This window comes from Arachis hypogaea, chromosome 7 (genome assembly GCF_003086295.3).
Source record: "Arachis hypogaea cultivar Tifrunner chromosome 7, arahy.Tifrunner.gnm2.J5K5, whole genome shotgun sequence".
Lineage (NCBI taxonomy): Eukaryota > Viridiplantae > Streptophyta > Magnoliopsida > Fabales > Fabaceae > Arachis > Arachis hypogaea.
Genome location: NC_092042.1, coordinates 78,690,776 through 78,716,791, shown reverse-complemented (window position 1 = coordinate 78,716,791; position 26,016 = coordinate 78,690,776). Strand labels below are relative to the sequence as shown.

General features: G+C 35.3%; 3 protein-coding genes across 4 annotated transcripts; all 3 read right to left on the bottom strand.

Annotated features, from left to right (window-relative positions):
• Positions 1-9,407: 9,407 nt before the first annotated feature.
• LOC112701661 (uncharacterized) lies at positions 9,408-13,950 on the bottom strand. The gene is made up of 5 exons (XM_025752395.1): positions 13,573-13,950; positions 13,106-13,243; positions 12,060-12,926; positions 11,041-11,879; positions 9,408-10,860 (listed from the first exon to the last, which is right to left on the bottom strand). The coding sequence occupies exons 1-5, from the start codon at positions 13,948-13,950 to the stop codon at positions 9,408-9,410; spliced, it is 3,675 nt and encodes a 1,224-aa protein (XP_025608180.1).
• A 1,432-nt stretch (positions 13,951-15,382) lies between these two features.
• On the bottom strand, positions 15,383-19,795 carry LOC112703586 (gamma-glutamyl hydrolase 2). 2 transcript variants are annotated; one of them, XR_011864199.1, is made up of 10 exons: positions 19,379-19,749; positions 19,068-19,154; positions 18,864-18,953; positions 18,360-18,454; positions 17,866-17,926; positions 16,625-17,181; positions 16,394-16,456; positions 16,193-16,281; positions 15,679-15,771; positions 15,383-15,588 (listed from the first exon to the last, which is right to left on the bottom strand). XR_011864199.1 is itself a non-coding variant. In XM_025755111.3 (10 exons), the coding sequence occupies exons 1-10, from the start codon at positions 19,700-19,702 to the stop codon at positions 15,555-15,557; spliced, it is 1,026 nt and encodes a 341-aa protein (XP_025610896.1). In that variant the 5' UTR covers positions 19,703-19,795; the 3' UTR covers positions 15,383-15,554. The 2 variants fall into 2 exon arrangements, 1 of the variants encoding a protein (XP_025610896.1); XM_025755111.3 differs by having other exon boundaries at positions 17,092-17,181; positions 19,379-19,795.
• A 1,697-nt stretch (positions 19,796-21,492) lies between these two features.
• LOC112704150 (sirohydrochlorin ferrochelatase, chloroplastic-like) lies at positions 21,493-22,906 on the bottom strand. Its single transcript, XM_025755681.2, has 4 exons — positions 22,838-22,906; positions 22,345-22,455; positions 22,149-22,241; positions 21,493-21,650 (listed from the first exon to the last, which is right to left on the bottom strand). Exons 1-4 carry the CDS (start codon positions 22,904-22,906, stop codon positions 21,543-21,545), a joined length of 381 nt encoding a protein of 126 aa, XP_025611466.1. The 3' UTR covers positions 21,493-21,542.
• Positions 22,907-26,016: the final 3,110 nt, after the last annotated feature.

The window sequence follows — 26,016 nt, the reverse complement described above, 5'->3', positions numbered from 1 at the left end:
ATTTCCAGCATAATATCTCACCTCAATTTCAGCAACATGCATCAGGAAATCATTGTATTAATTGGAAAAAATTTGGTCACTCATATTCACAATGCTTCATTGAAAAAAGAATTGTAGGAAACCAAATTTATAATGTTGTGTGTGATTTCAATGCACTTGGGCAACCAAGATGGATTAACTTCAAAGGATCCAAATTAATTTGGATACCTAAGGTTACTTAAAGTTTTTCATGCAGATTTGCCTAGCGTCCAAGAACAAAAGGGATATATGGTACTTGGATAGTGGATGCTCAAGGCACATGACTGGAAGGTCAACTTACTTCATCAAACTAAATAAATATGATGGAGGTTTTGTGACCTTTGGAGATGATGGTAAAGGTAAAATAGTGGCTGTTGGAAAAGTAGGTAATGAACACTCTACTTTCATTGATGATGTATTTTTGGTACGTGGTTTGAAGCACAATCTTTTGAGTATAAGTCAGTTGTGTGACTTAGGATACTTAGTGACATTCAAAAGATTTGAATGATGTGTTGTGAATGAAAAGACTAATGAAGTGCTTTTTGTTGCCAAGCATTGTAATAATGTGTATGGACTTACCCTTGATGAACTAAAGGATCAAAATGTAGCTTGTTTTCATTCTAAAGAATCTGAAAAGTAGCTATGACACAAGAGATTAGGCCATGCAAGTATGTTTCAAATAAACAAACTTGTAAAGAAAGGGTTAGTAAGAGGTCTTCCTTTGATAAGGTTTGACAAAGACATCATTCGTGATGCTTGCCAAATGAAAAAACAAACAAAAAGTTTATTTAAACCAAAGGAAGACATTTCAACTAAAAGGCCACTTGAGTTGCTACACATTGATTTATTTGGTCCAACAAGAACCCAAAGCCTAGGTGGTAAATATTATGGTTTAGTAATTGTGGATGACGATTCTAGGTTTGGTTGGGTTTTATTTCTTGCACACAAAAATGAAGTTTTTTCGGCCTTTGAAATCTTTTGCAACAAAATTCAAAATGAAAAGGATTTAAAGATCTCTTCTATAAGAAGTGATCATGGAACCGAATTTGAAAATAATTTATTTGAATCCTTTTGTGAAGAATTTGGAATATCTCACAACTTCTCTTGTCTAGGGACACCACAACAAAATGGTGTTGTGGAAAGAAGAAATAGAAGCATACAAAAATGACAAGAGCTATGCTTTGTGAGAGCAATGTTCCAAAATTCCTTTGGACTGAAGCGGTTAACACAGCTTGCCACATTTTGAATAGAATTATCATAAGAAAATTTTTGAAGAAAACCCCTTATGAACTTTAGAAAGTTACCCACCAAACTTGGACTACTTTCATATCTTTGGATGTAAATGTTTTGTTCTAAATAACAAAGACAATTTGGGAAAATTTGATCCAAAGGCATATGAGTGTTTATTTGTAGGATATTCCACAACTAGTAAAGCATATAGAGTTTATCATCAAGATGCTAGAATAATTGAGGAGTCCATACATGTTACATTTTGTGATACTAACTTGGTGCAAAGTGTTTTGGAAGATTGTGATGCAGAGAATCAAGCTCAAAAGGACGATGAGACTACACAAAATTATGAAAATAGAAATTCTGGACAAGCTGAATCATAAACTGTAGTTGCTGAAAATTCAAGAGATAGTTCCATTTTGTCTCATGAATCTGAAGGAAATCTTGAAACCAGTAACTCCCTGAATTCCTTGGTGACTGAATTTGCCTCCAAGTCAACCAGACCTCGTGAATGGAGAATCTTGAAGAATTATCCTGAGAAATTTGTTATTGGGGACGTGTCTCATGGGGTTAGAACTCGGTCTTCAACTAGAAAGGCCAATGAAGTAACAAACATTTCTCTTCTCTCTCAAATCGAGCCTCAGAATGTCAAAGAAGCCATTAATGATCCTTCTTGGATAAACGCAACGGAAGATGGGCTTCTTGAATTTGAGAAGAATCAAGTGTGGACATTGGTTCCAAGGCCGAATGGAAAGAAAGTGACTGGCACCAAATGGATATTTCGGAACAAGTTAGGAGAGGATGGTAGCATTGCAAGAAACAAAGCAAGGCTGGTGGCACAAGGATATGACCAAGAAGAAAGAATAGACATTGATGAATCCTTTGCCCTTGTTGCCCGAATGGAAGCCATAAGACTTCTCTTAGCTTATGCTGCTTTTTGTGGTTTTAAATTATATCAAATGGATGTGAAATGTGCGTTTTTGAATAGTGTGATAGATAGAGAAGTGTATGTGGAGCAGCCACCGGGTTTTAAAAATAAAGAATTTTCTAACCATGTTTTCAAATTATCAAAAGCTTTCTATGGTTTGAGACAAGCTCCTAGAGCTTCGTATGAGAGACTTAGCACTTTTCTTTTGAAAAATGGTTTTCAAAGAGGCACCACAGACACAACTTTATTTATCAAGAATTCTAATGATTCTTTCATTCTAGTCCAAATATATGTTGATGACATTATTTTTGGATGAGCCAATGAATCCCTTTGTACTGAATTTGGAAAACTCATGACAAGTGAATTTGACATTAGTATGATGGATGAACTTAATTTTTTCCTTGGGCTATAAATTAAACAAACTGAAAAAGGTATTTTCATTTATTAAGAGAAGTATGCCAATGAACTAGTTAAGAAATTTGGTATGGATAATGCCAAACCCATGGGAACTCCCATGCACCCTAATTCAAAATTAGACAAGGGAGAAACTGAGAAAGATGTAGATGAGACTAGATATAGAGGAATAATTGGCTCTCTTATGTACTTAACTTCCTCTAGACTCGATATTATGCAAAGTGTTGGAATGTGTTCAAGATTCCAATCTAAACCAAAAGAGTCTCATCTTTCCGCAGTTAAGAGGATCATTAGATATGTTCATGGCACATCTAATTTTGGTCTTTGGTATCCTAAGATTGATAATTTTTCTGCAGTTAGTTATTGTGATGCAGATTTTGCCAGTGATAGAGTTGATAGAAGGAGCACATTAGGCTTATGTTGCTTCCTTGGAAAGTCCATGAATGTTTGGTCAAGTAAGAAGCAACCAATAGTGGCATTATCCACTGCAGAGGCTGAGTATATAGCCGCTTCTTCCTGTTGTTCTCAATTATGTGGTTAAAAACATAGCTTGCTGATTACAAGTTAAATGCTGAAAATATTTCCTTGTTGTGTGACAATATGAGTGCCATTAATATTTCTAAAAATCTAATTTTTCACTCTAGAACTAAACATATTGAAGTAAAATTTCACTCGATAAGAGAACATGTTCAAAAGGGGATATTAGCATTCAATTTGTTAAATCAGAAGAGCAATTAGCAGATATTTTCACTAAACCACTAGTTGAGGACAAATTCTATATGCTTAGGACTAGTCTAGGAATTTTAAGCCATGATTCTTTATTTGAAAGTTACTGATATGTTTGTTGGAGTTTTTGTCTCAAAAACAGGGATGAGACAATTTTGGGCAAGTGAAAAAATTCTCTTCAATTAGCGTTCTCTAACTCGTTGCACGTGCAGATTTATTTGGGCCAACCTCAAAATTCTGAACTTGGGTGGTCCTACATGTTTCCTTAATGCACACCACCTCTAGGCCTAATATGAATGTTACATGAGTTTTATTTTGTTTTTGTTGGACTGTCTGCTTTAGCTTATTTTTTGTTGTTTTCTCTTAAGTCCAAAAAGATTTCAAATTTTAAATTGATTTTTAGTTTTTTTAATAAAATCAATTCTTTCTTTTTTATGATGTCAAGTCATTTCAAGTCAAATCAGAAGGTGATGCAATTGCATGGTTTGAGAAAGTTTCTTTTGGGTACGGTTACCAATACTTTTTCTTCTCCCTCCATAACTTCTCTAACCCTTCGGTTTCTCCCCACTACATTTACTGCTTCTCTTTCTTAAAAAAAAAATATGAAACCAACCAAATGAGGAAGAAAATCATAGCTAAAAGGCCACCTCGTGAAAAAGTCTACAAGCTTCCTACAAAACCCTCAACTCGCTCCCAAGACTGAACCTTCACTCCTTCTCCTTCTCCTCCTATCTCACCTCCTAGGACTGACCCCATGGCTCGCACTAAGAACCCTTCAAGGTTCCCCCTTCAGCCAAGCCGATGCCACCTCCAAAGGAACCTCCATCGAAACCTGGGTCATCAAAGCCGAGCTCATCGAAAGTGAAATGACCAGTAGCGCCTGAAACTACCTATGAGCCCACACAACCTAGGACAAGGTCTGTTCCCTTGTGTTCACATAGAGGTAATCCTCGTATACCCCTTAAATCAGTTAGAGAACTAGACATCGATCCCTTTGCACATAAATCCCACTTCATGACATCTCACTCCAACTATAATCTTTATAGATTTAGGTCTTCCATGAACAATGACTTTTATGATGGAGTTATCAAGTACCGTACCCTGTGTCCCTCTTTTCTTGCTGATTTGCCTAACTTGAAAAAGAAAGGTTTTCCATATGTTGACAATTTGAAATTTTTAGATTGGAATCACCTTTTTGATATCAAAAAACTAGTTTATCCTCTGTTGGTCAAAGGGTTTCATGCAAACATGACACATCATGAGAGCACTGTTCACTCTTATGTTAAGATCAGAGACATAGTTTTAAATAATGAAACAATGAGTGATTTATTGAAGTATACTAATGTTGGGCCTTGTGCTTATACTTCTGTTAAGTAGGATGAAGGAGTTGGTATTTCTTACAATGATGCTTTAGCTCATATTTGTGAGCATGTTTCCTTGATTGATGGAATTACACCCACTCACAAAGCCCTAGGATATGAACGTGCTCAGTTGCACCAAATTGTCAACCACATCATACTTCCTCAAAGTGGTTTATATCAAAAGGTTTCTTACACTGACACTCTTGTTTTATATGTCCTGCTCACCAAACAGAATTTTCATTTGCTTATTTGATGGTTAGATACATGTTTGACTCTGTTAGAAGTGAGAAAGACAAAGCACTTCCTTATGGCATGTTTCTAACTTACATTTTTGAGCATTTTGGTATTGATTTGTCCAATGAGGATTATGAAAATAGGCATTCATATCTAAAGGGAGGTGGTGCAGTGAAACAGTAAGGAGTTTGTCTCATGAATGTTGAATGTTGTCAAAGATATAGTCCAGGAGTTTGTCTCCCAATCTAATCACATGATTGCCATGAGTAAGAAACAAAGGAAGCTAGCAAGCAAGCATGAGAATTTTTTCCAGGAATCAAGGGATAAAGTGGCCGTATTTATGAAGTTCATTGATAATCTTCAACAAGATGAAGATCCTGCCACTGATGTTGATGAGGAAGTTGATTTGGAGGGGAATAGTTCAGATGCCTAGATTTGTCTCATGAAAATGCTGCTGTCTGCTCTCTTTTTGTCTCATGAAAACTGTTTTTTTTGTTACTTTTGAACTAGTTTTTGTTGTCTTGGATGAATGTAATACTCTAACTACTGCTGCACTTAATTTTAATTTATTTGATATTTTGGACTGTGCTCTAACACTTTTTTGTAGGATTTAAGGTGCTGTTTTTATTGACCTTGCTTATTGTCCTCCATTGATGACAAAAGGGAGAGTAATAGCATGAGCAGTAAATTTTTTGAATTTAATTGCTGCTATTGTTTCTTTTGTAATGATTGATTGCTGGTGCCACAATGGTTTGGCATGAAAACTTGTTTTACGAATTGTTGCTACTGCTGTGAATTTGTGGCATGAAAATTGGAACTTGCTGGATATGATATGTTGCTGGTTTGTCCCTGATTAAACTTGATGCTTAGTTTTTGTTGCGGATATGATATGTTCAATGTTGGGCTGGTTTTGTGGTGTTGATTGTTTAAACTCCCTTAGTCAAGATGAATGTGTGTAGCTCTTTATTGTGCTCTTTATAAGTACAATGTAAAATAGGAACAAAGAAGAGAGCATAAATCTAGGGGAAGCTAATCGTGAAATGGAAAGGGGGAGCAACACAAAAGCAAGCAACATCATTCAAAGGGAAGTTTCTTAACGTTACTGAAATTCATTTCCTTTTGATAATTGTTTAATTATATTTGTCATCAAGGGAGAGATTGTTGAGTTAAGAAATTAACTAACATAATTGATGATGACAAACATTAGATTATTGGGTTAATTACCCAATTAGCTTTGATCATTTTGGTTTAGTGATGCGGGCCAAATTGATATACAAAGGCAGCCCAAATTGAATGAAAACAAAAACAAGGCTGGCGGGTTACAAACAAATGAAAGCCCAAAGAAAAACAAAGCAAGGAATCAGACGGGCCAAGCAAATTAAACCCGATCCAAGCCCAATTGCCTCTCTCATTCAAACACTTCCATGTGCTTTCACAAAAAAGCAACGTACACTTTTTTCTCTTGGTCAGAGAGTAGAGAAGTAAGAGAGAGCTTATTCCCTAAGCTATTCACCAAAGAAGAAAGAAAGAGAAAGATTAAGCTTGAAAGGCAGAGGTCTAATCAACCATTTCAAACTACATCAAGCTAAGGCAAAGGTCAAAGGTAATCCATTTCCTATTGCATGCATACTGCGTTCTTCTCTTCTTCCCAACTTTCTACCAGTCCGAAAATGGGATTCATGGGAAAGATGAGTTCTGTTCTTCACTGCTATGCATTTTAAAATTATGTCTTGGGGACCAAGTTATTTTTCAATGGCCAAGATCTGGATTTACCATTAAAGATATCCGTTTCTGCTAATATGTGGCTTTCGGTCAACAAGAGAAGGTCAGAACCAAAGTTCCTATTTTGAGGATTAATGAAAAAAAAAATGAGATGGTGGGTTGGTGTAGCACAAAGCTCGAGAGTTGACCTAGGAGAGAGTAACTCAGCAACATGCAAGGAGATAAAAGAAGATTTTTCACCATTAAGAAGCAAAAGAGAAATAACCCAGTGGATTGAGGTTTTGTTCTGTGAAGAGCTTTTTGAAGAAGTTCATCTACTTGGACAGTGCTTCCTAGTCAAAGGAGCATTCCGCCATAATAAAGAACTGAATCAGAGGCTAGCAAATCTGGTTTATCACATAGCAAAGAGGCTGTTGATGAGTTCATTTCCTTCATGTTTTACAGATTGTAATTTCATTTTTAATGTATATCTTTCTGTAATTTCTTGAGCGTGAAAAGGCATAAAGAGAGAGCTCAAGTAAAAGCCAATGAGTGTTGAAAGGCTGAGTGATATACTTGAGAGAAAAACCTAGAGTTATTTCAAATTTCTTTAGGTAAGTTCGTGTCTTATATCTTGTATCAGTAAGGTATCCCTTTCTTAGTTGGGTGAACACTAAGAGTGAAGAGTTAGGTATTGGCATAGCCAAAGTCAAGTTAGGTTAGAACTTGAGTGTGAAAGGATTGTGTCAATCCTGTAGAATTGATGTATGTAATACTTTAACTATAGTTGAAATTCCACCACTGTTGTAGTGAAGATTGGACGTAGGTTGCATAGCACAAGACAACCGAACCAGGATATATGATAGTGTTAGCTTTTCTCTTCTCTGCTCTGTCCTGTTTTCTGATATTCATGAGACAAAATAAAATTGTCTCATAAATTTTTTGCTGCTAAGTTCAAATAGATTTAGACAGCAAATTTGTTGTAAAGAGTTAAGTTATTAAAAGTAGAAGAAGGTCATAGATTCAACCCTCCCTTCTCTAAACCTTCTACAACCTTCGTATTAAAATTAAACTCTTTATTATTCTAAAAATTTTTGAAAATTTTTTTTGTTATAATATTGAGACTAATTTATCAAGGACAAAAATAATTTATCTAAAATAAAATAAAAAAATAATTTAGGTGGTTACTTTAAATTATATTTAAATCTTAAGAATAGCTTAAGTCTGAAGATATTTTTATTTTATAAAAGAACAATCATTTTATATAAAAGTGAGAAAAAAACATTATCTTTGCAAGAACCTCAAGTATTTTTTGGTTCTGCAGTTACTGAATTTCCTTTTTTATAAATAATATTTTTTATTTTAGAAATGATTTAGAGCATTTATATTTACAAGATCTTTAATTTTTTTTATATAAATTGAACATATAAATAGATAATATTCTTCGTCAAACTAATTTATTCAACGGTGGTATTTTACGAGGCTAAACGATATCATATACAAGTTTCGATTTACAAAAGTATATATAAGCTATCTTATTAAACTTTAAATGATATTACTCTAAATATTCTCATATTTTGTAAAATATAACGAGCAACATTCCATTAAACTTGACACATAGTGAGAATCTTTATATGAGAATGAAATAGAGTGAAGAAGTTAAGTTTTAAGATTTTCTTAAAAGTTATACTCAAAATTTAAAGTAGTTATTGAAATTAATAGTTAGTTAATTATTTAAATTTGTCTTTAAAATTGCCCTCGAAAAGATCAGAACTATTAAAGCACTTTCCGTTTATTGCTTGCCATTAAAAAACTAAACTGGACTGATTTTTACCACACTGATACTATAACGATTAGATGATATGACAGAAAAAACTTTATTTTGTAATTTGATCTCTTTTCTCACTTTTAAAATTCTAATATTTAAAATTTTAAATATTCAAACCTAAATCTGCGAGCATAAAAAAATACTCCTTATTTCTTCCTGTGTTGCAATACTCCATTGTCCTTGAATTCAAAAGGTAGTATGTTTAATGGGCCACTTAAGTTCCTCATATTTTTTATTTTGTTATCTTATAAGAAATGTAGTTTAACCGGCATTCCTAAAATATCCTATTAAAAATCAACTTCTTGGTATACCCAAAAAAAAAAATCCACTTCTTTTTTTTTTGGTCATGATTTTGGACCAGAGAACTGACCCAGCAACACAAACAGAACAAGAAACCCAACCCCCCCAATGATCTGGTCTGACGGTGCCCGACCCGACGCAGTTAGCGCCCGCTTCTAAGGATGGAACTCGTGTTGTTCAACGCTCTTTGATTGTGGTTGCCAATATCGCCGGGATCTCCATTGCGGGCTGAAGGAGTTGATGCATGAATCTGAAGACTGCAGCGTTCGTACATCATCGATCTGCATATGCCCGTAGTCAGCATGGGATCTCCATTTTCGCCACCCATCGCCGTCCGCCGCTGTTGACGCCCCTGGTAGTGGATCCGCCATGAGGAAGTTCCTTCTTCGATCGTGTTTACCTCGCCGATAATCCTCTGCCTCGCACTCGATTGCGCAGCTCTGGATCCATCAACGATCCCTCTGTATACTCCTCTCCCTGAATCGAGTTTGTGGTTGCTGTTCTCTGAGGTTGGCTGGAGCACCACGGTGGATCTCTGCTGCATCCCCACTTCAGCTTGTTGGTTGTCCTGAATCTTCGTTTCCTCCCTCTCAGGTAACCCATTCTCTAATTGGTGCCCTTGATGGTTAGTAGGACTTGAGACACCTTTTAATTGTTTATGAATCTGCTAATTGTGCTGATGAGTTGCGAATCCAGCTTCTGTTCTGATTGTGTTCCTGATTTGAATAGGAGGATCAAATATCCATTGCCTCCTGATTTCATTCCCTGCTGCCATTGCTGCCAGTTGGTGAGCTACATTATTGCCTTCCCTTGGAGTCCAGGTAGCTCCCACGTCCGGAGCCTCGTCCAGCAGCTGGAAAATGTCTCTGATGATAGCATCCGCTTCTGCTATCGGCATTCTAGCCTTGATGGCTTGAGCCAAAGGTAAACAGTCAGTTTCAATTAAGCAGTTGTCCATTTGTAAATTCCTAATCAGAATAAGTGCCTTTCTATATGCCTGAGCCTCTACTGCTATTGCTGAATTTGTGATGAATCTTGATGTTGTTCCAGTAATGATCTTTCCCTGCCAATCTCTGATGACGACTGCTGCAGCTGCGATGCCAGATTCTCTATGGAAAGCCGCGTCAGTATTCGCCTTCAGCCTATTTTGTGGCAGGGGCCTCCAGGTAATCCTCTTCCTTTCACCACTCCTATCTGCTCTTGATGTGTTGTCTGTGCTGCGACTCCTTGTTGTATTATGATAATCAGTTGCTAGTTGCTCTGCGTTGATAATTGCCTGTTTTGGATTGATTCTTATTTGCTGGTAAATGTGCTGATTCCTTGCCTTCCATATGCACCAACAAACACTTCCCAGTTTACACAATATTCTGTCATGTTCCTTCCCTGTCCCGCTCTTTATCTTCCGAACTGTATCCATCATCCATTCCTCGAAAGATGAAACATTATTGGCTGTAGGCGCAATTTGAAGGCTAGAACCGAACCAAACTGCCCTGGTCCACGGACACAATAGTAATGCATGTTCAACTGTTTCATTCTCAGCCTGACATATGCTGCATGATGGTTTAACTGCGCATCTACGCTTATACAAATTAACGTTCACTGGCAATATATTATGAGCTGCTTTCCAAAAGAACATCTTGATCTTTTGTGGCACTGGTAATCTCCAAATAGTTTCCCACACCTCCCTAAAATTCTGACTTGTTGAGGCTTTGCTTTGTTTTATCTCCTCCTTTGTATCTTTCTCCACCTTCGCAGAATAGTATCCAGATTTCACTGAATATTGACCATCCAATCTATCCGGCCATACAAAATGATCTTTCTTATTAATCAAACTTATGGGTGTTCTTTTAATTAAATCAGCTATGTTCTCCGGAAATAACTCCTGAATTCTGTTCGCGTCCCAACCCTCACCCTCTTTTATCAACTCGCAAACCCTTCTGGGTTGCCCTTCGCCATGCCTCCCCAGCTTGTCCATTCCCATCACCCAATTGTCTTTCCAAATGTCAATCTCTGTTCCACTCCCTACGCTCCATCTACCTTTCCTTCTAAGGAAGTCTCTCCCTTCCAACAAGCTCTTCCATATCCATGACGCGTTCCTTCCTTCTTCAGCGTCCCACAGGCTACAATTTGGATAATAAATGTCCTTTAGTGTCTTAGCCCAGATTGCGTCCTCCTCCTTTAGTAATCTCTATGCTTGTTTTGCCAAGTGCGCAATGTTTTGGCATTCTACATCCTTAAATCCCAATCCTCCATTTAATTTGCACTTTGTCAAATTTGACCACCCTTTCCAATGAATGGACCTTTCCTTTCCATTATTTGTCCACCAGAACCTCGCAATTGCTGCTTCAATGCTTTTGCAAAAAGATTTGGGAAATTTGATGACATTCATAGCGTAGGTTGGAATCGCTTGTATTACCGCCTTTATCAAAACCTCCTTTCCTGCTTGATTTAATAGTTTCTCTTTCCATCCTTGCATCTTATCTAGTATCCTCTCCTTTATCCATTCTAAGGCCTTATTTTTTGACCTGCCCCATCTCGCTGGTAACCCTAGGTATCTCCCATGATCCTCCCACGATGCCATTCCGGTGATCTCCTCTATATTAACCCTCCTTTGAATAGATACTTGATTACCAAATATCAACCCAGACTTCTCAGTGTTGATTCTCTGGCCTGATGCTTCGGTATATTTATTTAGAATCTGAATGAGTTGATAAATCTCTTCTTCCTGCGCACCTGCAAAAATTATACAGTCATCAGCAAATAACAAATGAGTAATAACCGGTGCAGATGGTGCAAGTTTAATTCCAGAAATAAGGTTATCACTCATCGCCTTTTCCATGAGAACAGTGAAGCTTTCAGCCGCCAGAATAAATAAGTAGGGTGATAGAGGATCTCCCTGCCTGAGACCTCTCTGTGGGTAGATCTTGGTTGACAAGTTTCCATTTATTTTAAATCTGTAAGTAGCACTTTTCATGCAGCTCATCACCAACCTCACCCACTCACTACTGAAACCGAACTCTTCCATAACCCTTTGCAAGAAGCTCCATTCCAGTCTATCGTAGGCCTTATTCATATCCAATTTTATGGCTAGATCTTGACTTCCCAAGTTCCCTTTCCTATTTAGCTTATGAAAAGCTTCCTGCACAATAACTATATTATCTTATATGAGTCTTCCTTTAACAAACGCGCTCTGGACTGTGGAAATGATGAGATCAAGTACTTTACTTAGTCTCCCCACCAAGACTCTTGTTACGATCTTATATACAAAGTTACAGCAACTAATAGGTCTGAGTTGGTTGAGGCTTTCCGGCCGACTTACTTTGGGAATTAAAATAACCGTTGTTTCCCCTAGGTCCTCCGATATAACGCCGTCTTCAAAAATTTGCTTCACTAGTGCACAAATATCTTTGCTCAGAATATCCCAGTGTTGTTGAAAAAATAACCCGTTTAAACCATCTGGCCCTGGAGCCTTTAACCCCCCCATACTAAACGCTGCCTCCTTTATTTCCTCCTCATTAATATTAGCCATGAGCTCCTCATTCATCTCCCTAGTGACTCTCCTTGGAATGTCTTTTACACACTCTTCCATGTTTCTCTCCCCTTCCGAAGCAAACAATTCGGTATAATGCCTTTCTACTAGCCTCATGATGTTTGCTTCCCCTTGTATCCACCGACCCGTTCCATCTTTCACTATATCTATTCTGTTCCTGATTCTTCTTTGGATGGTCGATGCATGAAAGAAGGCTGTATTCTTGTCGCCCCACTTTAGCCATTTCAGCCTTGATCTAAGACCCCAATATTTTTCCTCTTGTTTCCAAAGTTCTGATATTTTGGTCTTCAATTCTTTCTCTCTTCCTTGGTCTCTATCCATCAAATCAGCTTCTTGGATCTTATGTAACTCTGTTTTCATTCTTTCTATTTCTTTGTCTGCTCTCCTGAATTTTCGTCTACTCCATTCGATTAGCTCCCTTTTGCATCTGTTTCTTTTCCTTATGAATTGATTCCAGCAATTCCTGTTTCCCTCATCCTGTTGCCAACTATTCCTGATCACTTCTTTGCATTCCTCGTGATCTGCCCAAAAAGCCTCAAACTTGAACTCTTTTTTTATCCGTCCTCGCAGCTGAGTTTCTAAAATAAGTGCACAATGGTCCAAACTTATAGCTGGAGTAGCCTTAAGAATAACATTCTGGTACATTTGCAGCCATTTCCAATTCACTAACACCCTATCTAGTCTTTCCCTAGTAACAAAATTATTTCTAGGATTACTAAACCAAGTGTATCTACTTCCTTTAAGGTCAACATCCATTAAGCCATTATCATCAACAAATTTTCTAAACAGTTTTTTGGTTGAGGATGGACACCTACCTTCTCATCTTGACTTAAAATATCATTGAAGTCACCCATGTAAGCTTGGGGTTCCTCCTTGTTCATGTTACTTACCGTTAGCTCTTGCCATAGCTTCCTCCGCTTCTGAAAAATTGGATTCCCGTACACAAAAATACCCTGCCATTTCAAATCATTATTGATGTTAATATTGGCTTTAATATAGTTGTCACACCACTCGTAAATATTCATACTAATATTAGATATCCAAAGCAAACATAGACCTCCGGACAGTCCCCGGGGTTCTACACAAAACATATTGTCAAAATACAACTTCCTTCTTATCCTATTCATTTTTTCTTTACTGGCCCTAGTTTCCATTAAAAACACTATTAGCGGCTTAACTTTTTTACATAGGTTATATAATTCAGAGATTGTCGGGGCAGCCGCTATTCTCCGACAATTCCAGCTAATTATACTCATGGCTGAGGTTGGGGCATGTTAAGGACCGCCTCCTCAGCCATTTGACCTCCCTTAAAGAGTTCAGAATCATGCATTGCTAACTGATGCTCTCCTACGTTCAGAACAGCTCTGTTGTTCTTCAATTTCTTGATTTCCTTGTCATCATGCTCCTCTTTCCATTCCTTTTGTGTTAGTAGTGGCACCTGTATGAACTCCCGCTTCCTCTTTAAATTCAGCTTCTTTTCCAGCTTTTTGGCTAGTTGAGTTTCCCAATCTGCATGTGCCTCCTTTCCTACCTCTTGATCTTCATCACTTGCGAGCTCCACATAGTAAAAACTCTCGCCCTGGAACATATGCTGACCCCCCACGTCATTGTTTTCCTTCTGCGTTTCTTCAATTGGCTTCTTTAGTATGTCTCCCTCCATTTCACACTTTGACAATGTTTGTATTTTCCACTTCTTGAATCATTCATTCTTTTTTCATTGCTGCATTAACTTAAATTTCTCCTTTTTTTTCACCTTTTTCTTCTTATTGGATAATACCTTTGGAAGAAAAGAATAAGTTCAACAACAACAACAAAAAAAAGTATATGAATGCCGTTTGATAGCCCAAGGAGCCATATTTAAGATGAATTATTATAAAATATAAGAACGAAAACTAGTCATATTAATGATAATGTTACTTTACACAGTCCCATTTTTAGTGTAAAGCAATTGAGTATAAATTTAATTCTCTGAGCATATCTAAATTATTCAGTGCCTAAAGATCTACACAATTGCTGGAGCACTTATTGGCACCAAGTAAGAGAATTTTTCCTAAAATTTTGTCCGGATAAATACTGGTAATATAATTACTAGAAATAATACTTTTAAACTCGAGCAGAAACCACTTGCTAAGAGTATTTTGAGTCACTTAAACCAGCACGAACATTTAGATTCAATTTGTTCCCAACATCATCAACAATCCTCCATCTATTATTATATGCAATAATAGATATTAGCCAAATCAGAATTGAAGTTATCAAAAACAAAACTTTCATTTGATCTTATACCTCAAGCACACTTTTTTCTTCTTTGTATTTTTTATTTTTATCATGCTCAACAACCTAAAGAAATCCAAACTAGTTACTAACCAACATTGAACTGAGCAATACGAACACACCGTCTAAAAAGTGCCTCATATTTGGCGCCTTTGGGATCAACGAGAATGTGCCAAGCCTCGCAAGGCACGTGGGGGTTTCATCTAAGAAAGGGAAGGTGTTGGTGTCTAAGAGGAGTGCAAGCTTCTTGAACTGTTGCTGAGGGAGGGAGAGGTCGTCGGCAAAGTCAGAGGAGCTGAGCTAGAGGTAGGAGTACCAATCGCAACTTTGAGCGGCAGAGAGGACTTTGGAGATTGCAATGATTTGGTGGGCAATAGTGGGGGTGGGAGCATGGGAGGCAGAGGGCGAAGTTGTAGACGGTGGAAAAGCGATAATGGAAGAATATGGCAGTGCATGCAGCCAAGAGAACAAAGGAAAAAATAAGGAAAAGTCGACAAAAAGTGAAGATAATTTAAAAATTAGGGTTTTAAAAGGAGAGAAAGGAACCAAATTGTATAAAAAAAGTTTCTTTTGCCACATTAGCTAGCCGTTACTCATTTTGATAGCAATCAGTCCAGCTCAGTTTTTTTATGACAAGCGATGGATAAAAAGTGCCTTAAGGACTACTACAAGTCCCAGAGTACAATTTCAAAAACATATTTGAGTAACTATTAATTTTAGAGATCACTTTGAGACTTAAGTACAACTTCAGAGACCATTTTAAAGCTTAACTCTAGTCATGATAAATCGAGTGATATCATGTATAATATTATCTAACGTAAGAATTCAAAGGTTGGGGGTATCATTATTAAAAGATATTGTTATGTAATACAACATGCTAATGAGGATAGCTGAGTAGTTTCTCCTCCTTTGTGCACAAAAATATTATTTCTGAAACATACAGTGATGATAATACAGTGCCCAAAATAGCATCCATTGACTCCATTTTTACTATCTGAAGAGATAAACTTCATCATATCCTTTTCTGCAAGTAGCAAAAAACATCAACATCAATAACTTTATATGCAAATAAAATTGTTTTTTTTTTTTCAAAAGATATGTTTATTGGCCGTACCCAGCTTTTCCAACATAAGTAGGACTGTAATTGTAAATAAGATTGTCTCTCACTTCTTGAGCATCTGGTCTTTTTGAGGATTTCCTAGCTTCACTGGAGCCATGTCCACAAAAGAAAATGACATATTAACTTAGATGTTGACAAGTGCATCAGTGTCATGAACCATTTCTCCGAAACATGAGTGATTTTATATCTAACGAAGTGATCATAGCAATGGATATAAAAAAGGAGAGGCGAGTAGGAATATAAGTGTGAACGTGACTTTAATAGCCCGTGCGAAGCATATCATAAGAGCTTCTTCGAGCTTATTTCATTAGAATAAGGATTTGTGTTTGTTGAAAAGTGATAATCAATATATTTCAAGCAACTAAACTGCATCATTATTCACTTCCATTGCATTGGCTTTTATAATTAATTAGTCTCTATGACTATTTAGGTAACCTAATGACTTTCCAGGAACATATATGCATCAGCTATGCTTCATGATATTATTATCAAACCATAGAATACTAACCTGACCAAGAAGCTTGCTGTAGAATGAGTTACCCGAATGGCATCCTCTGTGTGTGGGATATTTGCTGAGCCCCATTCAAAGGCATTTTTCTGGGACATCATATTTGTAAAGGACGTTACATGGTTAGAAAATTGAAATGTGATTTATCAACTGAAGCTTAAAACACAGAAGCAAACAATGATGGATAAATTTAAGGATCACCTCTGGATGCCATTGAAAGGCAGTGACAGGATAGTTGCGAGATTGCATTGTGGAAACATATACCTAAAACAGTTACTGATCACATCACAACTCGATCTTTAACAAAAAAGTAGCTTTTTCTAAAGAAATTGTTAGTGTTGCAAGTGTGAGGAGTGTTGAAGTTAGTCCCACATCAAAGAAAGCATGGAAGAGTGAGGGGTTTATAAGATGAGAGACCCATTAACTTGACACCTTAAGGTTTTGAGTTGGATGTGGTGTCTTCTCATCTTATGTTCTCTCACTTGATTCCTCTCCGAAATCTCCCCGATTGTCGAGAGCTCCCCACGGTTGGCCCAACAAAGTGGTATCAGAGCCGATGGTTAATCGGTCTGGTGGTTTTAAGGGGTATTCAAGGTGAAGCATCGAAAGTCTTCCCGGCAAAGGTAGTCCGGGCGGCGTGTCCCGCGATGTTTTGCGGCGGTGTGATGGACGAATACTCATGGTGGTGGAGGAGCTAGAGGGGAGTTGATGCGACCCATTAACTTGACACCTTAAGGTTTTGAGTTGGATGTGGTGTCTTCTCATCTTATGTTCTCTCACTTGATTCCTCCCCAAAATCTCCCCGATTGTCAAGAGCTCCCCACGGTTGGCCCAACAGAAAAGACATTATGAGGGGTTTGTAAATCAGCATAAGAACTCATATAGACTAAATTTGATACCTTATCATCTTCATCCTTACATGTTGTCAAGACATCAAAAAAACTGGACAACTTCTTGTTGTTCAAAAGCTTTTCTGGGGATATACCAAACTGTCATGTCCAAAATGAATTGAAATTATTTAACTGAAATCATATGATGAACTTCATCAAATTATATACATATTCTGTTAAATTAACTAATCCTGGAAACATACCATCTTGATGACTGAAAAAATGCATGCAATGGACAATTCTATCTTCTAGCCTCTGCCTAACATCCAGCTATTATTTGATTACTCATTATAACTTTTCTACGCAGCTATATTCGATAGGAAATTGCAGGCCAGGCCACCTTTGATAAGGGCATATATCCCATTCGCCCTCTCTCTCTCTCTCTCTCTCTCTCTCTCTCTCTCTCTCCCCCCCCCCCCCCCCCTTTTTTTTTTTTTCTGAACACACTTGGCTAATTTTAGAACTTAACATCATTGCTACTTCCTGAGAGAGAAAATAATAAAAGATAGATGAAGTAGACAAATGACTTATGAATGCCAAAAAGTCAAGCATCTAAATATATTGAATTATAATTAAAATGCCTTGAAGGATTCTTTCATTTTCATTCACCATCCTATGGATGAAACTTTGACTATAAAATAAGTTGTACATCAAACTCAAAAGAACAAGAATAGTTTAGAACTGGATTCAACCTGAAACTATAAATGGATCAATCAAAATGTGAAATTCAGTACACGGATCATGCAGTGCAATAGATTAATAATAAATATAATAATATCTCACGTGATGATTTTGCATAACAACACAATCTGTACTCAACTTCTTCAACAAGTCCGGAGGAAAACTGCAGGAAAGAGAAGAGAATATGAACTCACAGAGTAACAGATCTCACTTCGTGACTTGAAAAGGTGATACAAAGGCAAGGGCCTATAAATTTAGCTTAAGGGAAATTAAAATTTCAGATTCTCAGGTATACTAGTATTTTGTTAAATGACTTCCATGTTCTTTAAAATGAACAGAATGGAGCACAACATCACCTTTTGATGTTTAGGGAAAAACATATAAATGGTAAGAACAGATGAATCCAAATTGCAGCTTCAGTGTCATAAATATTAATACATGTGAAAACCTCTGCAAGTAGTGTTTATTGATGATTTAAAATAATGTAGATGATATTCAAGAGAACTCTCAAATCGCCCAAGACTCACAAGTAACTCATAACTACTCTTCCTGATTCTTACTAATGGGAGCCTAACAATACAGTTGATATTGTATACCTTTGAAATAAACTTCCCTCGATATCTGCATTCTCCACAAAATGAAGAGCACTTGCCTGATCTGAAGCACTAAATTCTTCAAGAATATTATTGTCCTATTATCAATAAAAAAAAACAGCTAAACTTGTAAAAAGCCAAAAACAGAAACGATTGAAATGTTATGTCAGAACTTTCAAAATGTTCTGAACATGTCATGGACAAGGTTCACCAGGTTGAAGCAGGGGCCTAATTTTCCGAATATCATGGTGTGTTGCGAATTTGAAATCTAGTCCAAGAAAAACTACAAACATTAAACAGCAAATGTTCATAAGATATCATAAGAAATAAAGTTTATGAACTAAATTCTCCGAGAGCAACTTAAGCAGAAAGCAATCCTGTGCCTAAATCCGGTCTTGTATATGTACGAGTCCTTCTAGAATTTCCTAGTGACTTGCCTAGGCAGTCTACCTCTTTTGAAAGAGTGATTTTATAATGAGTCATTAGCACAAACATAGCATCACTTACCCCGCTTACAATCATTGTTATGAGTTCAAAACCTAAGCAGATGGCATATAATGGGAAATGTTCTCCACCATCATTTCTCTCCAACACTTTCTGCACATCATTTAAATAACAATTCAGAACTAAGCTTCTTACAATAACAAAGACAAAATTGAAAGTGAAACTTCTAAATTCACATTACTACTATCACTAAGATGAGCAATTGACCTTAAAGATTCTCCTAACAGTTTCAAAGTATTGACCATCCTTGGCCCATCCACCTGTGAAGAGCACCCCGTTTACCAAATCCAGCTTCTGCAAAGTAAACAAAATTTCATCATCAATCAAAATCATTTACTCAAGGATTTCAACTTAATTGAATAAATATAATGAACAAGATTTACTCTTTTGGATATAGTAGTATTAATAAAGCTTTACAAAACCATGAATAATGATAGCATGGATTTGAAATCTTTAGATTCTTAAGATTTGTTTCTTTAACATGTAAGTAAAATTGCAAAATTAGAGAGCAATAATGCCTTGAGAAGTTTTTGGGGAGACTCGTTGTAGACAAGGGGAACAACTCTGGCTCCACCAGCTTCGACGAATTTGACGTAGGATGCGGGGATGTTGGAGACGGCGGAGGAGTTGGAGAGGCGGCCGGAAGCACCGTCACCGGGGTGGGTGACGATTCCGATGACAGGTTGGTAGTAGAGGTTGGGGTTAGGAGCTGGACAAGAAGAAGAAGAAGTGTCGTGGTGTCGGTGAGTTGGTTGAAGAATGATGATGTTGTTGTTGGAAGAGTGAGAGTAGTGAATGGAGTTGAAAAAGACGAAGAAGAGAGGGAGGAAGAGAATTGCCATGGTGAGACACAAGGGGATTCATCAATGCACTTAAACCCTCTTTATTGCTCTTGTTAATTCCACTCCTTTGTATAAATTATTAATTTTTTAAATAAAAATTACTTTTAATAATATTATTTATTTGATCGCAAAACTCACTGTTATTTTTCAAAAATATTTTAAGAGTCTTACTGTATTCAAGGATAATGGTCATTGCCTACTTGGCTACTTGTCATGTTCCATAACTCATCTAGTCATGTTAATCATTAGAGTAAGATTGATTCATTGTCATTTGAGTTTTAGTTGCATACTTGCTTTAAGTTAATTTTAAAGGTGAAATCTTCTCTCCTCTATAATCTTATAATTACAAATCAAATTATTTTGAAATTAGTTACCACAAAATACATTGCTTTAAGAATATTGCAATTGCACACACCTTTAGCCTAAATTGATATTCAAAGAAATGGGTAATTTTGTTATGTATCCTCAAAAAAGTCATCAAAACTATCTTACCAAGTAAGACAGGTAATGAGTAGGATAAAAATTAGAGTTTATCCTAATTTTATTAGTTGACTGACAATTTTCTTAAAATTCAATTCTATTTTTTGCACTCTAAGAGGTGTGTTTTGTTTGTATTTTTATTTTTTGTTTTTATTTTTAGTATTTTTTTATTTTTGAATTTTATGAAAGAAAAAGTGAAAACATAAAACTTTCACCTCTTATTTTTACTTTTTTCTTTACAAAATTCAGAAAATAGAAAACATTGAAAATGGAAATAGAAAATAAAAATGCAAACCAAACGCACTCTAAAGTTTTCTATCTTATCCTACTCGCAGAAAAATTAAAATTTTCCAAACAAATATAAAATGAATTTAATTTTGATGCACTGATAGTGTAAAGCATTTCACACAGTTGTACAATCACATCTATTACTATTCACGTAGTTAATGTAAGAAATAATTATTTTTATTGATATGACATTATGTAATTGGATGCATGTGTAAAACTATTTTACACAGATCAAATTAAATTCATATAAAATTCAATCATTCTATTTCATATATATTAATAAAATAAAAAAAACTAAGTTCAAATTAAAATAAAAAACAATAAAATCTAAAAAAATTCAACCTAAAATTATAAATAATATAATAATAAAGTTCTTAATAAAATTAAAATAACACAAATAAAAATAAATGTCTTGTCACTCTTTTTAAGTTCTTGCAATATTACTTTTTAAATAACAAATGTATTAAATTAATAATTTAAATGATTTGCTTAGTGATTGTTTTAAATTTTTACAAAAAAGAGGTTGTAGGGGATATCAACACCCACTTCTTTCACTACATATATAATTTTTAAATATATATTAGTATATAATATATTAGGAGTGCGGATAGGATGAGATAGAATATACCCTAAAACTGCACCTATTCCTACTCACAAGCAAACCCACACCGCATCCTACTCTATCCGCAGCAGGTTTGATAGGGTTGGGTAACTACGGGTAAGATAGGGTACATGTTGCCGGCCCTAGCCATATACCAAGTTCAACTGCATCCGTAAGAATATATATTATACAAAGGATTCAATCAATGTTACAACTTTGCTTATGCAAGCAATAGTTTCAATATTATTGCCTTGGCAATATTGAACAAAAATTCAACTTAAACTTTTGGAAATCATCATGATATAAGAGGAGAAGATCCTTGTGACTCACTGATCATATCACTTTCAAGGTATCATATCCAACCATGATTATGAAACCATCTTGATTCTTCTGAACCAGGCTGTTGCCAACATCTTCAGTTTGGTTAGTTGCAACCCAGTTAATAAAATTCCCTTGACTTTCAACCCTGCTTCATGAATTATAGAGCCTACATTTTCCAGTCCCAGCATAAACAGAACACTCTTCGGCATCTCCGGATATGTGCTTCAAGCAATGCTTGATCCTATCATTCACAACATCCTGCGGCACAGGAGTGTTCAAGTTCCATATGACAGTTATAATGAAACATAGATCCATTATTTGGTACTTCCTTTTTAAGAATATTGCAATTGCCTGATTCAGAATGGCCTCCAATAAACAAGGAAAGAATAGCAGAAGAGGAAAAACGGTATGAACCCTTGCCAAAAGCAGGATAAATGATATAATACTGATTCAACTTTTTATGGTCATTGTTGAGTTATGCCCTTGGATTTGAATCTGTTACAATGCTCATGATCATGGTTTATCTGCTAAGAAAGTCCAACAAAGCATGATATTCCCTAACTAACCAGATGCCTAAGGAGCACTTCCCATAAGAGAGAAATCTCATCCATTAAACAACTCCAATTGAAATAAAACCATTTTAATGATCACTTTTGAAACATGATACTTTTAGGAATTTTAATTAAATCAGAGTTGTTTTGTTCACCATTTATTTGACAGCAAACATGACATTCTGAAATGTACAAGAGTTCATACCACAAGTAGCTCATGCAGTCCAAGGGGTGCGGTTACAATGTATGACACGCCAGGGTGCTCCTTTGCTGCCTCTGCACTTAAAGAAGGAATATCCTATACATAATACAGTGTAGAGTTTTAAGAATTTTGCCATTTTCTGAAAGCTTCATTCTTCATCAAGTTGAAGAATCACAACAGCAATTTTACAACAGCCTACCTGATTCCAATGCCTTCCGGGAGAGAGGAAAAAGGGGCTGATAACAACACGTTGTGCATCTTGTTCGACACAAGATTGAAAGGCATCTCTAATTGATGGTTCTGCTAACTCCTAAAAATGTATATATATTATGAAACATCAAGAATTTCCCCCAGCCATCCAAATTACAATATTGTCATAAAATGAAAATGAAAAGGATGTTGATTTATGCACCATGAAGAATATTGTTAACACTATTTATACTTCTATGAGCCAAATCTAGCTGCCTGATCAAACCATGAAAGAAAAGAGAAAGAAGCTTTATCTCTTTTTTACTTCATGTTGGGAAAAGGCAAGTCTCATTGCCATTGACAAACAAACAACCTAAGTAAAATGCTAACAGTCTCATTGCAACATTAGAAAAAGTTCATCAGCTAACATTTCTATAAATCTATGTTTTTCTTTACCTGATAACATTTTACAAATAAAAATATATAGGAAATTAGTAAATTACCATATGAGCAGGCTCCACAATCTCGTAACCGGTTTTATGTTTAAACATCTTCACAAATTCATCCGACATCAAAAACCAAAACCAAAACCAATTTTATACCTCAAATTATAGTATTCCCAAAGTACAATAACAGTGGTAGTAGGAGTAATTAAATTAAGACAAAGAACCGAGCTTACTAAGCAAGAGATTGGACTCTTTACTTAATTAAGTCCTTTTTAAACAAATAGTTTAAAAAATAAATTGTTATATTAAAAATAACTTATAAATAAGTTATTTTATGTTTAAATTTTTAGTTTTAAAAGTGTTTATTTTATAGAAATGTGATAAAAAATAGCAGTATTATGAGTGAAGTCATTTTTTTTAACTTCTCTATAAGTTCTTAAATAACTTCTTAAAAAGCCATAATTTAGTTTTGAAAATTGTATCAGACATTAATACTACTACTTTTCATAAGTTAAAAACTAAAAAAAATCACTTTTAAAACTTTCCAAACGAATCCTTAGTAATGCAAATCTGACTTTTGCTATCAAGTAATTTTAAGTTAATTTGGATTTATTAAGAATACTAAAATAAAAACTTAAAATTAGTTTTCAAAAACTTTTTAGTCAAATATTTTATTCTTTAGCAAATATTTTATTCTTTAAGTGACTATTTGTCCGACTGGGACATCAATTCGAATTAGGACATTTTTCACTGGTATATAAGATTTTGTTATCCTCTTTGTATCGAAAAATGCATCAAGCAATTCATTTGCTATTCTTTGCAAATGTATAATTTTTTGAACTTCTAGTTCACATTGCCCTAATCGAATATCCAAATGCATCAAGGATGATGCATCCCAATTAAATTTCTTTTCAGGAAGCTTATTCTCTCCCCCTAATGTTGAAAATTTTGATTAATCAAAATCACAATCCGCAAATCGGCCTTTAAATACATTCCCAATTTGTATCTCAAGATATCTTACTATAGAGGGAGAATCATATCCAACATATATCCCCAATTTTCTTTGGGTTCCCATTTTGGTGCGAGAAGGTGGTGCAATGGAAACATATATCGCACACCCGAATATTCTTAAATGAGAAACATTTGTTTGCTAGCCAAAAACTAATTGTATAGGAGATAATTGATGGTAACTCGTTGGTCTCAAATGAATAAGTGTTGCGGCATGTAAAATAACATGCCCCTAAACCGAGGTTGGGATATTTATTCTCATTAGTAAGGGTCTAACAATTAATTGGAGTCGTTTAATAAGTGATTCTGCTAACCCATTTTACGTGTGAAAATGAGCTATTGGATGTTCAACACATATTTCGTTAGCCATACAATAAGCATCAAAAGCTTGGGAAGTAAATTCACTAGCATTATCAATATGAATTGTTTTGATTGGATTTTCTGGAAATTATGATTTTAATCGAATAATTTGAGTAAGTAATCTCACAAACATCAGGTTGCGAGAAGACAATAAGCACACATGTGACCATCTTGAAGATGCGTCTATTAAGACCATAAAATATCTGAAAGATCCACGTGGTGGATGAATAGGTCCACATATATCGCCTTGAATCCTTTCTAGGAATTCAGGGGTTTCAAATCCAATCTTTACTGGTGATAGCCTTAAAATTAACTTTCCTTGAGAACATACAACACAACAAAATTTCCTAGTTTTAAGAATCTTCTAGTTCTTTAGCAAATGTCCATGGGAGTTTTCAATGATTCTCCACATCATAGTTGTTCCCGGATGACCCAATCGATCATGCCAAGTTATGAATTCATTTGGGCTAGTAAACTTCTAGTTTACAATGACATGTGATTCAATTGCACTAATTTTGGTATAATATAACCCAGATGAAAGTGATGGTAACTTTTCTAATATAACTTTTTTATTTAAATCATGAGTTGTGATACATAAGTACTCATGATTTTCCTCATTCATTGTCTCAACATGATATCCATTTCGGTAAATATCTTTGAAACTCAATAAGTTTCTTAGAAACTTAGTAGACAATAGTGCATTATTTATTATAAATTTTGTTCCTCTAGGAAACAAAATTATAACTCTTTTAGAGCCTTCTATCATATTGCCCGAGCCAATAATAGTATTAACATATTCTTTCTTTAGCACAAGATGGGTAAAATATATATTACTTTTGAGAATGGTGTGCGAACTTGCACTATCTGCAAGGCATACATCTTCATTATATATCCTTGCCATTTTCTTCAAAGATAAATAATAATAAAATGAGTAGTAATACATACATAATTAAATTAAATTCTTGATTGGAATTATTTTTCTAAGAAACACATTACATAAAAATAATGTCATATACTAAAATTTTATTATTATCACTATTGTTATTATTATTTTTAAAAACTTGACACATTTAATGATTTCAAAATTCTTAAACATAAACATTAATATTTCATTATTTTTTTACATCATATTTGAAACTTAAATACATAAAAAATAAAATTTAACGATAAGTTTCTTACATTATTTATTTATATGAATACTTAACAATCTCACATATTAAACTATTCCATTATTGATCAAATGACCAATATTTCCTTCAAGATCCTCAAAGAAATCAGATACATCATAATGAGTGGTGGAATTTTCAGCATCATTTGAAACAAAATTCGACTCTTTTCCTTTGTTGTCTTTTTTCAAAGATGCTTGATAAAGATCGACTACGTGCCTTGGGGTACGACAGTTATGTGACCAATGGCCCTTTCCACCACAATGGAAACACTTTTTCTCTATTGATTTATTTTGCCCAAAGTTTCTTTCTTTATCCCACTTCTGGTGAAATCCTTTCTTGTGAACATAATTCCTTTTCCTTCCATAATTTTTCTTATTACTAAAACCTTGCCATTTACCTCTTCTAGGGTAATGATTTGCTGCATTTAATTTAGGAAATGGGGCGGCACCAACTGAGCGTGCTTCATGATTCCTTAAAATTTAAAAGTAATTCATTGTTGCGTTCAGCAACAAGAAGGCAAGAAATTAACTCAGAATATTTTTTAAATCCTTTTTCTCAATACTGCTACTGCAGGAGCACATTCGAGGCATGGAAGGTCAAGAAAGTTTTCTCTAACATATCATTATCAATTATCATTTTCCCACATAATTTCATTTGTAAGGTGATTCGAAACATTGCAGAATCATTTATCGATTTAAA

Coding starts and splice junctions, on each gene's coding strand:
- LOC112701661 (XM_025752395.1), bottom strand. CDS start 13,950: ATGGAGGGAGACATACTAAAGAAGCCAATTGAAGAAACGCAGAAGGAA. Junction 12,927..13,105: donor TTTTAAGTCAAGATGAGAAG/GTAGGTGTCCAT, acceptor CAAATGTACCAG/AATGTTATTCTTAAGGCTAC. Junction 10,861..11,040: donor ACAAATAATGGAAAGGAAAG/GTCCATTCATTG, acceptor TCCAAATTGTAG/CCTGTGGGACGCTGAAGAAG.
- LOC112704150 (XM_025755681.2), bottom strand. CDS start 22,906: ATGTCGGATGAATTTGTGAAGATGTTTAAACATAAAACCGGTTACGAG. Junction 22,242..22,344: donor CCGGAAGGCATTGGAATCAG/GTAGGCTGTTGT, acceptor TATTATGTATAG/GATATTCCTTCTTTAAGTGC. Junction 21,651..22,148: donor GACTGCATGAGCTACTTGTG/GTATGAACTCTT, acceptor CCTGTGCCGCAG/GATGTTGTGAATGATAGGAT.
- LOC112703586 (XM_025755111.3), bottom strand. CDS start 19,702: ATGGCAATTCTCTTCCTCCCTCTCTTCTTCGTCTTTTTCAACTCCATT. Junction 18,455..18,863: donor TAACAATGATTGTAAGCGGG/GTAAGTGATGCT, acceptor TATTGATAATAG/GACAATAATATTCTTGAAGA. Junction 15,772..16,192: donor ACAGCAAGCTTCTTGGTCAG/GTTAGTATTCTA, acceptor ACATGGCTCCAG/TGAAGCTAGGAAATCCTCAA.